Here is a 16,045-nt window from a genome sequence, read left to right as displayed (position 1 = left end):
ACCCACCCAGATTTCTTTTTTTTTTTTCTGGATTTGTTTTCTCCTATTGTGAAAAATTAAACTGGCTCATAGAGGGCTGAAGTGTGCCAAAGCCAGCACCAGATATACCGAAGAAACAAGTACATAGTGGTGACTGGGAGTAAAAGCAGGCAAAGATGTAGAAAAAAAGAACAGTTACTTGACTTTGGGCAGTTTCAAGCTGCTAAGTTTGTTTACCAAGAGCAGAACATAAGTCTAAAGAACAGTAATTATTTGTTTGCCCAGTGCATATACCTTTGTGCATATACAGCCTGAAATGTCTATGCTCTGGACAAGTCTCATGTATTGCAAAGATAACACTCCCTGAGCTCTCTGAGTTTTGAATCCTAATAACTTGAGCACTTTTGTTCTAACCCAGTTCTTTCAAACCAGAACTCTCACAGCCCTTGTTTGTTTGGTGTAGTTTCTGCAGAATACAAATTCCAGTATCTAAAGCAATATCCTTCTACAAGGTCCCCTGAGAGAGAATCATTTGCATTAAAGTTAGCACAGCAGTAATGCTATTTGACATATTTCATGGAGACACATCCCAAGGCGTTGTCATTAATCCTAGAAACGCGGCAAATACATTAAAAGCAAAACAGGCAATTAAAAAGCTTAAAAAAAAAGAAAGTGAGATGGCCTTAGCATACAGAAACAAATATAAAAACTCTCCAAGACAATTTCACAATTCAAAACCATAATAACAGGATGTTCTTTCTCCACTCAGTTGTCACTGGAACCTTGGCATTTGCAGTAGTCACAGAGCACAAACTGTCTTTAGGGCTGTAATACATAATGAACTTGGACAGTGAAGACACAAGACTATTTAAAGCTTGGTAAACTATTGAGTAACCTTAGCATCAATCCTATAAAAGGCCAGAAGTCTACAGGGAAATATCATTGATATAATTATATTCTGGCTGACCTTAGTGTGAAGTAGAATACAGACAATACCATTTCAGGCTGTCTCTAGACCAGGCAGGATATCATTAGCCCAGCAAATGAAGCATTGCATTAATCACTCCTGTGCTAGGACTATCATTTGATGCAAGACAAAAAGTGCCCTGCCTTATGGCTAACCCTTTGTGTCTCTCAAACTGCTCTGCTTTTAATTCCCTAAAACATTGTTTTTGATTCTAAAGAATTTATTTATTTTATTAATTTTAAAGGTTTATTTATGAATACATGGTAGAAATGTTTAGCAAGTACCAAAAGTTGCTATGATGAGACAGTACAAGAGTTGCTGGATTGTTGCCATTTTCACAAACAGTAAGGGAAAATCAGCTTCCATTTCTCTGTAAGTTGCACTCTGCCCTTTGCTACTGTGCCATCAGGGGAAGGCATTGGCAAGCTCTTCAATAGGGCCTTTTATTATAATTGATGTTGTTGTAAAACTGCATGTCAGTCAACCTGAGACTGTACAAGATGTTGCACAGTCACAAAATTCAAGTGTAAGTAGATGTTTATGCTACTGCATATTGCCTTTAGTGTCAGTAATATGCACAAAAATTAGGAAACTATATAAATAGTTCAGAGCTGAAATGCTAAGTAGAAAAAAATCTGCTGTAAGTACCCTATGAAATGAAATAAGAATCAGCCATTGCCAGTCCCACTGCTCTAAAGGAGAGGCTGAACACCCATCTACTGCAAAGCAGTGAAGTGCCAAGGGGCCCATAGATTTGCAGTCCTAGAACAGCACAAATCCAGCTCTACCCTCCCTCTGGTTTGCACCGTGTTGGTTCAGTTTCTTGCTTTTGTTACTCTTAAGCAGAATCAGAGAAAAAGCAAATAAATATTTCCAAATAAAAGAAGATAAAATCATTAGGTTGAAATACCTGAAAATGTTTACTAAAAGGACTATTATACAGCATCTGTCAGAAACATTTTTGTAGTGCTGAAATACTTTTTGCAGGAAGAAAGTCTATCAATATAAAATCATTTGAATATGATACCATTACTAGTAATTATTTGACTACCTATTAATTGAGACCAGACCTCTGCCAACACACACACTTTCTTTGCTACCTCTACTTGTCCTTTTTAATATTTATTTGAATGTTTTGTTTGGGACCAAATTACAGTATATCTTACTCTTGAGGGTTACTATAGCTAATGATATACTTACCAAAAGTGAAATTGGTATTTAAGCCATTAAAAGAGCTGACTGAGAAATTAAGACATATGTCTGGATAGATAAAATACTCTTTGCATTTCCTGTATTCTGGGCCACCTACTAAAGGTCTTAACTCAGTTTTAACAATTTCATTCATAGGCAAATCACTGATCACTGTCACTGCTGCACAAATTAGTCATAAACTAAATAAGAGCCTGAGGATTTTGATGAAAAGCAATAAAATATGTACAGAAGTCCTGAAAGTTTGTGAATTAGTTTATCAAAGAGATGCTAAACCTGAGAAGTCCCAAAGACAGGCTCTGGCTCATCAAAATTGGCTCTGAGGAGTGAAGAGAGTAGTGTGACTCAAGATCTAGGCATCTCCTTAAGGAGATGCAGACCATGCCAACAGAGTGCAGGGATTAGAACTCAACATGTTGTGATGCTATGACATGATGCATTTTGTCTTCTAAGGACTGTGTAAGCAGCTCAAAATTGGTGTAGTATCTGAGATCTAGTATGTGAGATGTCTTCACACAGAGGTGCTACTTTTCCGTGAAGCCTTCATCTGGGGTACACTAGGATAAATTAAGGTAAGTTTCACCAGCATTTTCATTGGCATTTCCATGGCATTGCTGCAGTGGATCAGCTCTGAAAAAAAAAAAAAAGTACATGGCACAACAAGGAAAGAGAAAATTAAGTGCTCTTCTTATTTCTTTATGAGTATCTTCACAAAAAATATGCAGAACCAGAATTAACTAAAACTTGCATTCAGATCCATAAGCTGATTTTCATGGTGAAATATTATATGCAAAAATCAGCATGATTTTGGAAGTGGAGAATAGAGATTTGTGCTTAAAATGAAACCTTAGCAACATCAGCTTTATTCTAGAGCAGTTCCTGCTGCAGCTGTAAATTCAGTCATTGTGTAGTACATGTGGCCTGGGATCTCTCAAAAGACTTGTTCAGAGGAAAGAAACTATGAGAAGATAAGGAAAAGAGGATTCTTCTTTCAGTAAGTGCTTACAATTTTCTGCAAGCCTCAGTTAATATATCCAAACCTTGATTTATATGTCTTAAAAATACTAAGCAGCTCCCAAAGCAGGCTGTGCCCCTGGAGAGAGCTAGATGGGTTAAGGTTAAAATTCCTTGGCAATATTCAACCCTTTTAGGGAAAGAAAAACAGGGTAGCAAGGCAGAGTGAGAAGAGATGAACAACAGCAGACAGACTGACTGACTCCTTTGGCTTCCAAATTGAAAATGCTAGAAGTGCATTTTCCCTGGTAATTGCTGTATATCTGAGTATTTTGTATAACATGAAGGTAAGAAAATTGCATACTTAATTTGTACTGATGAAGTGAATATGGAAAATGCAATGAAATATTAATTTATATGGAGAAATAGCTGAAAAATGTAATTGGACAGCATTGCAAGAAAGAAGAAAGTTTAAAAATGAGCTTGCACAACAAAGCTGAAAAATCTGTGTTACATTTTCCTTTTATTTCTTAAGCTGACTAGTGTACAGATTGCAGAAACCTTGAACAACTGCATGACCTAAAAAAGGGAGGAAAAAGAGAAAACCAAAGTGAATTTGCTTCTTCTCTTTTTTTTTTTTTTTTTCAGGTGCTGGGTTTTTTTCTGTTGCTGGAAGTTTCAGGCTTCTTTCCCATTTTTTCCAGGTGAGTATCTATTTAATAAAATATATGCTGAAGGTTAAGCATGTATAATTGTGGTGCATGATGTGAGGCAGGATTTCAAGGGGTCATCAGGTATATTTTCTGTGAGAAATACATGCGGTTTGGTGTCAGCTCTGGCACTGCCACCAGTAGTGGCAACAACAGTGAAGCATGATGGTGTCCTCGTGTCCTTTAACTCCTACCCAGAGGAATCAGCCATCCTTGGGGAACAGAGTGTGCAGTGGTGGTGTGAGGCACAGCAAGCCATGTTTCTGAAACACTGCACAGTTTACCCCAAGCCAGCCCCAGTCCCAGGGACTGGTTGCACCCCTGATGCCTCCCATGGAAACTGGCAGTTTGCTTTGTTCCTGATCTTTAGGCCAGGTGAATGTGTCTAGTTTCTTCTTTCCAATGGCCAGAAAGGCCAAGCTGGGACTGATTTCATTCTTATGCATGAAAAGCAAATACAAGTGGTTTTACAGTAAACCTGGTCATAGCCCTAATTATTACTGAAGGTATGTTTTGCCTTTTAGGAAAGTTTTGCACACATGCTTATGGATGGAAATCCCCAATGATTTTCCTCTCTCTTTTCTTTTGTTTGTTGTATTTTTTGGGGGGGGGGTGGGGGTTGGATTTTCTGTTAGGGTTTTTGTTGTTGTTTATTGTTTTTTTAATGCAAAAACCAATACTGGAGCAGCCCTTCTTCTCCAATCCACTGCCGCTGGAATTCTTTTGGCCCTTGGTCTGAGTGCAACGGCTGTACTCAAAAACAGGTATAGATCATCTTTTCTGTGTTTATAATCTCATTAGCATATACATTTTCCCCAGTTATTAAGAAGCCACTCTAACATTAAACCCCCAAATCAGGTGCTCAGGCAAAAGCCTCAGCAGAACAAGAAGGGTGAAGAGCAAAGAACTGAGAAGATAAATTCTCCAGTGTCTCAATATGTTTCCTTTCAAAGCTATGATGTTCATGTTCTAAAATAATTTGTGCTCCTTTTATTTTGGTGATAGTTTCGAAAAGCTCAGCTGAACTGTCCAGTAAACACCAATACTCCTCCACTGATGCCGATTTGTACAAATTCCACTGATTTTTCATTAGTGTCATCATGACACAAGGGAAGAAAACTTGGTTATGTTCAATGAAAATAAGTTGATGATTTCTACACTGCAACTCTGTAGATGTGCAAGACACTTGCTTTTGATTTTTCTTCTCATTTACTTTGATGTTACATCAATTAAGGAGGGATTAGTCAAAGTTAAAGATGTGCCATGAGACAGTACTTACCTTTTTTTGGAACCAAAAACTAGCCCACTGGATGTGAGATTTTATCATCTTCCTCAATGATGTTTTTGACTTTGAAAATGCTAAGAAATACATCTCAGGCATGGTTAGTCCTATCAAAAGTGAAAAAAAAACCACTTAAATTTCTTAGCAGCTTTCTCTTGACTTTAGGTACATATTAGATTTTTAACTAAACAAACCATGCTCATGCACCAGTCTAAAGACATTATAGACAAAAATGTTGTCTTTCTATTAATTTGAGAGTTTGCTACCATATGGTGGTAATACCAGGTGTGGCTGTTTGCAGAAAAAATAGTGAATGTCTAGAGTAGTAGCACTGTCTTCACAGTAGCAAATTATTCTGGCTTTGCATTTGAATTTTCTAAGATCTCCTTTGATTTGCATTCAGATTAGGAGACGGACAGTGGCAGTTTATGGCCAGTATGGAGGAAACCCCTGCTCTGGGGATACCTTTGAAACAAGACCATGCAAACCCACAAGAGGATGCCCAACAGAAGACGGCTGTGGTGATCGGTTCAGGTGTTTCTCAGGTACCATTCAAGACCATTTTCAATATTTTCTACTCATGAAGTTAAGAAAATATCCTTGTTATCTTTCAATTTCAGTAAATGGGCAATGTATTTGCAGTGTTCTTGATCTGCAGATGAATTTGACTTAGGTAAACATTTCTTTTGTTTCCATGCCTCGACTGTGCATGCTTTTAATTTAATCTAGAGTATGGCAGAGCATTGAAGATAATATGCTGTAGCCCTGATACCCTCTTTTACTCATTCTGCCATACTTGATTGCCCCAGAGAACAGGTTTTTTCATTATAAGAGGGTAGTTAAGGAATGCAACCTTACATTGTTGTCTTGCAGCTGTTCTAGGCTATTTCCAAATATGAAATTACCTGGATCATGGAAACTAATACTCCATAAAACATATCCAGGCTTCTCCCATTACCTTCACAGAGGAGCACATTATCTTGTAGGTAGATATTTATCACAGAGGACTCTGATAAACATGTTTGGTGCTACTAGGGAGACAATCACAGTTAATCACCAGTGACTGGGTCAAAGGGTGAAAGCTTAGGAAGCAGATCTAGAAGTCAGCTGTTTCAATGACATATCATAAGCCTCAAATAGCTATGGCTCTCTCGAGTGTCCTGTGCACTATTTCTTTACGTCTACATTTAAGGCTTCATAAACCTTAAGGGCATAGGCTTTTCATCATGGGAGTGAATCTGCTAATTAATGTAGTAGATCAATAGGACTTCTACTTTGATTTTAGGTGAGCTACTTTCAAACTAACAGACACTTCTTTCACCATGCATATTTGTCCTGATTTAGGTCAGTGCATTAGCAGATCCCTAGTGTGCAATGGTGATCAGGACTGTGAGGAGGATGGTGCAGATGAAGATCAATGTGAAGAGAGGAAAACTGTATGTGATATTGACAAACCACCTCTGAATTCAGAACTTACAGGAGCAGGGTAATGTTCTGTGCCAGGCTCAGTAGTATTGGTACCAAATGCACTTATATTTTGATGTATTTGAAAGCTCTGTGTGTACAGATAGACTTCCTGGGCTTATGTTAAAGCATTCCATATGCAAAAGTGCCCAGTACAACTGCTTCCACCATGCCAGCGGTTCAGTGCAGGATGTACAGGTCCTGTGACCTGAAGCACAAAATAAAGCTTTCAGTGTTTCATTCCTGCTATTGAAAGACAGCTACAAAGATATGAAATCAAATTTCATTTAGTAACACATGATTTTCAGCATAGAAAAAAATGAGCTAGCAATGTTCATTCTTTTTTTTCATTGCTGTTGAATTTAACACTCTAGATTCAAATGGATTTCTGTTTATACATCCAAACTGCAACCTAGAAAAAGAATTGTTATAAGTTTCTTTGGTGTTGATTTATCACTTGTTATGCAATACACTTCAGATATAATACCCCCACCCCCCATTTTGGAATGAATGCCCTGTTGTTTCTATGTTGCAGTAATTGTTCTAACAATAAAACTTTAAATCATTTGAGAGAGATATAAATGTTTTAATCTATAGAGATAATGATGTGTTAATTTTTGTTGACAAATCAAGACCAACATTTCCTTTACAATGTTGTAATATGCTAGGCACACTGCTGTTTGGCATGTATAAAAGACTGTTAGGTGATAAACCCTTGATTAAATCAACCTTTTATAGTGATTTGCAGATACCGCACACAGTTATAATGGCTCTGTAATTTTTGTTGCTGTCTTAATGATATTTTTTTCTTCCTGTAGCTTTGATCTTATTACTGGTGAGACCAAGGGAAGAGTCATTCATACAAAAAGCTTTGGAGGGCAATGCAGAAAGGTCTTTAGCGGTGATAGGAGAGAATACTACAGGCTGAGTGAAAGTGTTCTCGCTTATAATTTTCAGGTATGTTTCCATTAAGCATAGCTTTGTATTTGACAGTCAGGATTAAAACTGGGAGAATGGTGCAAAGCTTGCAGAGGCCCTTGGCTGGTACGCTCCCCTACACACAGCTCACTGACACCTGTACCCTCTCTGCAGTTTTGTATTATTTTGAAATACAAAATGATGTATGTCTTGCTAAAATAAAAGGGGAAAAAAATTCTTAGATGTGATTTATAAATCTCTCACAGTTAGACTGAACGTAAAGCTAATCTCCTTAGAATAAGCAGGGACCTGAATCACCCTAAGAAATGTTTTGGGGAATGAAATACAGGGCTTTGGCATGCTTTGTGTGGATCTTCCAGAGGTATTTTGTTTGAAGTCACTGTCTCACTGATTTCGTTTGTCTCACATTTATCAAAAGCATGCCAAACAATCCATAATGTACTTTACTACATAGTGTAAATACTTGAGACAGATATAGATATAGATATAGATATAGTTATATGAATGCATTTCCAATAGTGTGCAGTACTTTTTATGAAATCTAAAATGGATTCAGCCTGAAAAACACATCAGCTTATTTTGCATCAGAAAGGCCTTGCTCTACTCTATAAGTTACTGTTTCTAAATCCTACATGAAGCTCTTCATAGAGACGCCTATCTTTTACCTTCTAGGTTAAAGTTCAGAATGATTTCAGTTATGAGTTTTTCAACAGCACTTGGTCTTATATGAAACACATAGAGCAGTATGAAAATTCAAACAAATACAAACACACACAGAATAAAAATCTGCAAAAGGTATGTATAACTTGTCATTGTAGCTTAGTATTTTGCATAAATATTTTCACTATTTTATTCATGTGTTTTTGTAGTGAGTTGAAAATGCTTGTTTTATAAAGACATTTTTGACACAAAGTGCAAGACAGTAAATATCCCATAAAACCTTTAAAAAGAGATTGCTGGTTTGCTTATCAATCCAGAGGAGCTGGCTGCTGTTTCTACTTCCTTCGTCTTACCTATTTAGTAGTAATTTATTTATTTACTATCTGTTTTTCTCCATATTTAAGAGAGAAATCATTGGCTTCTTCTCATAATTGATTCATCTTTTTCTTTTTTGCAAGTGGTTGATTGACCTTTTTTTTTTTTCCTGCTACCGCTCGGTCAGTATAGTGAAGCAAAAAGATTGAAATACTTCTGTGGTTAAAATTAACGTATTTTATAATGCATTTTCCATTAGTAGAACTCCATTAAGAGAGAGATCTGGTGTCTTTAACAACCAGGAAGTCACAGTGTTTATGCTTTTAACTTACTTTAAAAGGAGCATTAGATAAATAATTTGAGAGTAATTTTCAATTATGAAGTACAACTTCTATCTTACAGAAAATAAAATCAAATAACAAATGTATGCATTTTTATGTCTGCCCCAAGCAGACACTAACAATGACATATTTTGAGACTCAGCATAACCAAGTTCAAAAGCAACTTTGAGAGTCTGAAGTGAACCATATTGTATAGACATATCATATTTTATAAGTAAGCAGCATCCTCGAAATAGGTAGAGCCCCTTACAACAAAAGCCTTACCTAGACAAAACCGACTGCAAATAACAACTGTATTACCTGTGATTCACTTTCAAACAAATAAGAAGTTAGCCTTCTTCTGCCAGGCTTTTGATTCTGGAAGCCACCATTATCTTTGAAGAGAGAGATCTCATTTGTCCTTATGCTAGTTTTCAAGTACACAGGAGGAAAAGAAAGATGTTGCAGCAATTATAAATAAACATCCAACCATATTTCATGACTTCAGGTTGTCTTTTTTTGCTTTTATTGTGTTGCTTAGATATATCTAACAGCCCTGTAAAGCTGTTGGTTAGTTGCCAATAGAATATGTTTGCCATCTGGCTATTAGGAGCCACTCTGATAGTCACATGGAGCATGACTTATGGCTTTTCCTTCCTCCAGAGTAAGCAGCTGATGGTTGTGGAGAACAGTGTGGAAGTTGCTCAGTTTATTAACAACCGCCCAGATTTTCTCACTCTCGCGGAGCCTTTCTGGAAGGAACTGTTCAACCTTCCAGTCATCTATGAGTACAGCGTCTACCGAAGACTTATTGAACATTTTGGAACACACTTCTTACACTCTGGGTCTCTAGGAGGACATTACAAAGTTATTTTTTATATGGATACTGACAAAATGAAAGCAGAAGGTAGAGTACTAGAGTGTTTGTTGCAGAAAGCAAATTCAGTAATCAAGAATAAAAATTTATATGTATGTTTTTCCAGCTAATGTCTAAAATCAAGTAACAGACTTCTACAAGTTGCCACATTCTCTTCATGGTCAAAAGAAAGAAGACTAAAAAATGTGCTCAAACCACAGCATTTAGTTCTAGATCCATGTTTGTGATATGCTCTGGGTATATAAAAAAATAAAATTATCGTTAGTTTAGGACCTCCTTAGTCTAAACTTGAATATAAATCTCAAACACTGTTAAAGGTTACATGGAGATGAAGGTTGGGTAAAACTGTGTAAAGCAGAAAAAATTACAGAGCAAACACCAGAGTGGCATCTATAATGGTAATCCATTGGAGCAGTGCTGTGAAACTACAGACTGCTGAGAAAATAAATGATATTGTAAACTTTTCCCAGATACACCTCACACCTCTGAGCATTCACCCATAAGCTTTAGCAATGTGTGGATCTTCCCACAGCACACAAATGCTAGTTAGTTACTTTCTAGTTTAAGTGTAGTACTTCATGACCTCTCTAGCGAGTGGGAGACTCGGAAATGAATCCAACACACTTTCTGTGTACAGTATTGTTAATGGATGGATTATCTGCAGATGTCAGCATAACAGACTTGTACAAGTGTACCTCATCAGGCTGGAATATACTCCTTGTGAAAAAGAAGAAGACAGAATGCACCAAACTGGATGAACTGCTACTGACTTCTTCAGGTAAACGTTCAATGGTGACTCACACAGTTGTCACGTATCTATCTCTCATCTCATCCTAAATAGCTGTCAAAATGAGGAGGAGGTGTTGATAACTTTGATGAATTCTGTCCTAACATGCTGAACCCATACATCAAGTGTCTGGTTTAAAAGGCTCTCTGGCACTTGTCAGTTATTGCTAATGCTTTCCCACTAAATAGCACTTTTCTGGACACCCTAAGTTAGAGCTGCCAAGACACCTGAAAAAACAGATACCTCCTATATATGGTCAATGTAAGAGCTCTTGATTGAGGCACAGGTTGTTGAACTGCACCAGTGAGTTCTTTCACTACTAGCTAGCAGAGTTTTTGTGTGTATTGTTTCTATTTTCATTTGTAAACATAGCAATGCCTACATTTTATTTACTTCCTATCCTGAATCTGCAGGAAGCAGTGGCAATAAGATTAAAGGAGACCCTTACATAGAAGGAGGAAGCCCAGGTGCTGTTGCTGGCCTTAGTTATCTAGACCTAGATAATCCTGCTGGGAACAGTCGGATGTACACCTTGTGGGCTGCATCAGTGACAGACTATCCCAGAGTAATTAAAAAAAAGGTAAGGCTATTTTCCTGAAGCAGAGGTGAGCAGATGGAATCACTTTAAGAGGACAAATTATTAAGCTACAGCTGGTGATTAATCATGTAATGATCTACACTAATTTTGTTTTCAGATCACTTTGTAAAAAATGGAAAGTTCTCAGGAAGAAAATGCTGTGAAGCTAATATGATCAGGTGCATCACAAATCTAAGTCCATTGACAGATCAATACCATCCTTCAGTGACTTTAGTGGAGTTCCAGTTAGGAATAGAGAGTCATGTTAGCATTGGAGAAAGACCAGATTTGAGATAGCCCTTTCCCCAAAACGCATATGGGTATGTCTGTGTGGCCTCCACTTCACTTGCCAACTTCTGCATATCCCTTTTATCTCTCTTCCTTCACTTTGCATCCAGAAGTTTAGCATAACTAGAGATTCTCCAAGTCAGATGCTTCAGACCTAGGCACGACCCTATTCACTGCTACCTTGTCTATGTCCCTTTTGGGAGCTCTCCACATACTCAAGAATGGTATAAACCCCAAATATCTCTGTTAGGAAGTTTTCAGCTAAATGTAAAAGCATATAATATCATAAAGTAATCAATTAGAGGAAAAATATTTTCAGTTTTTGTTACCTTTAATCACTGTTCAATGAAATGCCATAGTGGGCTCTTTAAATGTCCCTTTTTTTATTCTGGGAACATCTGGGTGAGAATTCAAGTTAATGTACATTGGTGGTCTCTGTTGTAATTTTATCTCCTCTGTGCTCTCATAGCTCAAATATGTCTAAATATTACTGATATACCATTAACTTTAAAGGATGCTTTTAAGCAGAACTGGCTTTTCATAAAAAGACTAATATTAAATACTGACATAAGATTTTAGCTAATTAGCAAATTAGAGTATCTAATGTGCTAACTTCCATGTGCAGAAGCATATGTCACAAATTATTTTGCGTGATGAAATGTGCTTATAAAACCTTATATCCCAGTCATAAATATTTAATTTGCATGTTTTTCTACTGTATGTAGCTAACACCATTATATGAGCTGGTAAAAGAAGTGCCCTGCTCTTCAGTCAAAAAGCATTACCTAAAACAAGCCATTGAAGAATATATGGCTGAAAATGATCCGTGCAAATGTCAGCCTTGCCAGAATGGTGGTGAGGCAGCCGTGGAAGGAACACAGTGTGTGTGTTACTGCAAGCCTTACACCTTTGGAGCAGCTTGTGAGCTGGGAACTCTTGTGCAAGATCAGCCAGGTCAGCACTCTTTAAACCTGTGGGAGTTTAGAAGTGGCAAAATGTGCTCTCCTGCTTCCAGTGTCTGTCCCAGTGCACAAGCATGCAGAGGCTGTTGGGGTGAGATATCACTGCAAACAAGCAACATGGGGAGGGTCAGGCCAAGCCTGAGTCTTTGTTTAGCATGTCTAAACAGTCCTTAGCAAAGAGCTGTTTTTATTGTTTGTGTTAAATACAGCAGTCAATACTAACTGCTCAATGCAGCCATCTGTAAGTATGTACATATCTTAAATTAATTATCAATTACTTCATAAGTTTTTACTTTTTAATTTTATAATTAATAATAGCTGGTAGCTGTTTTTATATTCTGTCAGACACTGATAATGTATAGCCTCTGTAGAATTACACCTATTTCAAAGTTGGGGAAAGATGGAAGATTAGATTATTGCAATCTGGAATTTTCTGTAATGGCACAGTTGGGGCCATCGCTAGCTTTGAAAAACCCCTGCCTTTAAACCTCTCACAGGGAATGCTTTAAAGAGGGAGTGGTTTAAAGAGAGTAGTTTTCACATTAAACAAAATATTCCCAAATGTTGCACAGGCGTTGTTGATGGACACTGGAGCTGCTGGTCTTCCTGGAGTCCTTGTTCAGGGGGAAAGAAATCGAGGAGTCGAACCTGCAACAACCCCTCCCCACGTGGTGGTGGGAAGGCCTGCCTGGGAGAGCAGCATCAAAGCAAAGCATGCGAAGATGAGGAGTTACAGCATCTTCGGTAAGTAACACTTGGAGACCACTGCTGAAAGATTTAAAAATTTGTTTCAGAGGGGTGCATAAACTATTGAATGCAAAGAGATCACTTACTGAGCTTTAATATTTAAGTTTAAAGAAAGTAAAATTCAGAAGCTGTGAATGTCATAGAAGATAAGGTTGGAAAATGGGGTAAAAGCCAGTAAACTTGACAGCATTCTATTTACCACTCTCTTGTATAGCCTGGCAGTGCCTGACTCCAATCATGGTGTAAATGTACACATAATAGTCTTGAAAATGGGCTTCACTGAGTAGTGTAGCATTTTGAAAGGAAAGACTAAAATCAAACTAAACTGTACTTTTGTTTGCTTCATAGCTTGATTGAACCACACTGTTTTGATTTATCCATAAATCCTACAGAATTTTGTTCACCTCCTCCTCTCTTAGAGAATGGATTTATTCAAGTAAGTTATTTCTATTGCTCTGTTATCTGTTCTATCCCTACCTGCAATGTCTTTTCTACAGTTAATATAGATGTTCACTTGCAAATTTGTATTTCTCCGGCAAGCTTAGCATCCCAACCTAGTGAATAGCCACTCTTGCAGCATTTTTTAATTTTTCTGAAGTTTACATGACAGTATCCAAAACTTCAAACTGAAAGTTAAATAAAACCAAAAACCAGAACAAGATCTTTTCTTGTCTGTACCATGGTACCTACAGAGAAAAGTCATCTACTTGTCCTTTAGTCCATATATGTATTCAAAATTTACTGAGTCACATGGATTACATATAAAATCACAACAAACTAGAGAGGAAAAAATGTTCAGTCATCCAGGAAGTCCATAACGAAATGATAAACAAATTTTAGGAATCTTCACTCTGTAACTCACTATTCTGTTTCTCTGGTGAAACGAATACCTGACAAGGTACTTGCCTCACCATAGTTTAGGCCTATTTGACAAGGGGGACTAATTCCTCCCTTGGATGAATGGATTATGCCTTCTTCATATCAGAAGTCTCTATCAGACTGTCATAAGTCTCTTTGCTCGATAAATAGATAAAAGGATTAGTTCAAAATTCATTAGTTGCCTCTCCACAACTGCAACCTGCAGCAAGATCCATAATCTTGCCCTCCTTCTTTTGCTAGTGATTTTTTTTTTTTTTTTGTAATCAATAGGTGTCTTCTGCATTGATGTTTTTGGTTCACAAACAAAGGGTAAAACCTCCAATTCATGGAGTACTCTCAATGTTTTGTAAGATCTGTCCTTAGAAGACAGTGAAATAAAAAATGAGAAAAAGCCTGTGTCTTCAAGTCTACCTTTAGAAAGCTGATAAAATGCCATCCTAAAAATTGGCAAAGCCATGTACTCTCCACTCATCTCCCCCCAGCCCAAGGCTGTTCAAGAGCTTATCCTGCTCTGCTAATGTTTGATAACAGCCATATTTGCAGCTTGTTTATACACCATCAGGAGAGCACTGTTCCCTTTTGATTACATTTAGTGACTTGATAACCAGGATTGCCCCCAATATTCCAGACTCTCTCACCACTGCATTGTACAGTAGCAACAATACTTCTCACTGTCCTCAGCTACTACATTCCAGAATCAACAAGAGTTTAGTGATGCTTAAGTAGCTCTTAGGTAGTAGTGATGAAAGGTAGTTCTTATATTTTATATCCAAATTTCACGTGTTCATTTTCTTTCAGAATGCTGAAAACTCATACCCTGTTGGGAAAAACATTGTTTATGCATGCAAACATGGATATTCTCTTGTTGGTGATCCTGTTGCTAAGTGTCACAGTAATTTACAGTGGCAAGTTGGAGAGAGATATTGCCAGGGTATGTCTAACTGATTCTTGTTTTGAACTACAGCTCCATTTCTGAATTCCAATGAAACATTTCAGAACATCTGCTTTCCAGCTGCAATGGGAGGAAAAGACTCACCTGTATTTTCAATTCCCTAGACATTATCAGGTCTAAATTGACTTCTATTGTGAATCCAGATATTGTAATGCTGAATTAGAAACATACTCATAAAGTCTAGTTTTAAGGAAGGCTGAACTGAGGAAGACTAAATTCCATCCCAGGAATTACTTCCTGTGGAAACAAGCATCGTTGCTTACTTAAGTCCTAGGGCTACATGCAAGAATCATGAGAATTTTCAGCACTGCAGTTCAACAGCTTCCTTTCCTCCTTTCAAGCAGGACTGACTGCCTACAAATGCTAGTCCACACTGTTTAGAGGCCATCCCTATGTGTACCAGGACATGGTCTCCAGGGTCCCATATGTGTGATATCCCTCTACTATGAGGCTGTTGCCTAGTAGGAATGATTATCAGAAACATGGATCCTAAAGACAGGGAAGCCCTCATACAGCTAGGGCTGTACCTGCAGGCAGTAGGAGAAGATACTGTCTCTGTGTCCTTAGTTTACATGTTCGACTGATGTGATAAGTTAATATCCTGACTGTACATTTCAGGAAAATCAGCTAACCTCACCATTCAATATTTTAAGGAATTTTGGAGAAAATAAAATACATTACTGCTTTCTGTAATCCACTGATTTACTGTGGCTGTCTCAAATGCTTCAATCCACAGAAACCGCTTGTCTCCTGCCTGACCTGGAGGGGAGTTTACAGCTAGAGCCATGGAAACCTGTGTACGAGATTGGTGAGAGAATAACTCTGTCTTGTCCACACAGCATGCACTTGGAAGGGGCACACTCCATTTTGTGTGAGCCCAGCCTCAAGTGGTCTCCTGATGTGAACACTATTCAATGCAAGAGATCAGGTAAGCCATTGCAGCCCCCAGGTACAATGCAGGAGTTTCTTTCCTGGAGTTTCTTCCCAACTAAGCTTTACGTAGTTTAGATATATACAGAGCTATTGCTGAGACAGTGATAGAGAAGCCACATTTACATCACTGGCAAGAAGCACAGAAAACATGGGGTATGTTTCTGTGGTCTGTTCAAACGAGATGCCTGAAGGCATTTCATTGAAGTTTTGTTGAAGCTTTTTGCTTCCCACTCCCCTATAGCTA

At 37.8% G+C, this 16,045-nt stretch overlaps 1 protein-coding gene across 8 annotated transcripts in view; it reads left to right on the top strand.

The window, feature by feature from the left end:
* C7 (complement C7) overlaps window positions 1-16,045 on the top strand; it is a 38,303-nt gene that overhangs the window by 11,655 nt on the left and 10,603 nt on the right. For 7 of the 8 annotated variants that reach the window (XM_086869563.1, XM_086869565.1, XM_086869566.1 and 4 more), the window contains 14 exons: window positions 3,758-3,813; window positions 4,508-4,583; window positions 5,505-5,646; window positions 6,446-6,587; window positions 7,384-7,522; window positions 8,177-8,299; window positions 9,463-9,706; window positions 10,341-10,454; window positions 10,877-11,043; window positions 12,054-12,282; window positions 12,863-13,034; window positions 13,386-13,473; window positions 14,715-14,847; window positions 15,605-15,796. In XM_086869563.1, the coding sequence (XP_086725689.1) occupies window positions 3,758-3,813; window positions 4,508-4,583; window positions 5,505-5,646; window positions 6,446-6,587; window positions 7,384-7,522; window positions 8,177-8,299; window positions 9,463-9,706; window positions 10,341-10,454; window positions 10,877-11,043; window positions 12,054-12,282; window positions 12,863-13,034; window positions 13,386-13,473; window positions 14,715-14,847; window positions 15,605-15,796 (2,017 nt within the window). Of the gene's footprint in view, window positions 1-3,151; window positions 3,457-3,757; window positions 3,814-4,507; window positions 4,584-5,504; window positions 5,647-6,445; window positions 6,588-7,383; window positions 7,523-8,176; window positions 8,300-9,462; window positions 9,707-10,340; window positions 10,455-10,876; window positions 11,044-12,053; window positions 12,283-12,862; window positions 13,035-13,385; window positions 13,474-14,714; window positions 14,848-15,604; window positions 15,797-16,045 lie in introns of those variants that run through there. The other variant, XM_023944511.2, reaches the window with a different exon arrangement.

The sequence above is a fragment of the Cyanistes caeruleus genome, chromosome Z (assembly GCF_971803275.1).
Source record: "Cyanistes caeruleus chromosome Z, bCyaCae1.hap1.1, whole genome shotgun sequence".
In the NCBI taxonomy this organism is placed as follows: domain Eukaryota; kingdom Metazoa; phylum Chordata; class Aves; order Passeriformes; family Paridae; genus Cyanistes; species Cyanistes caeruleus.
This window is presented reverse-complemented; position numbering and strand designations above follow the sequence as displayed.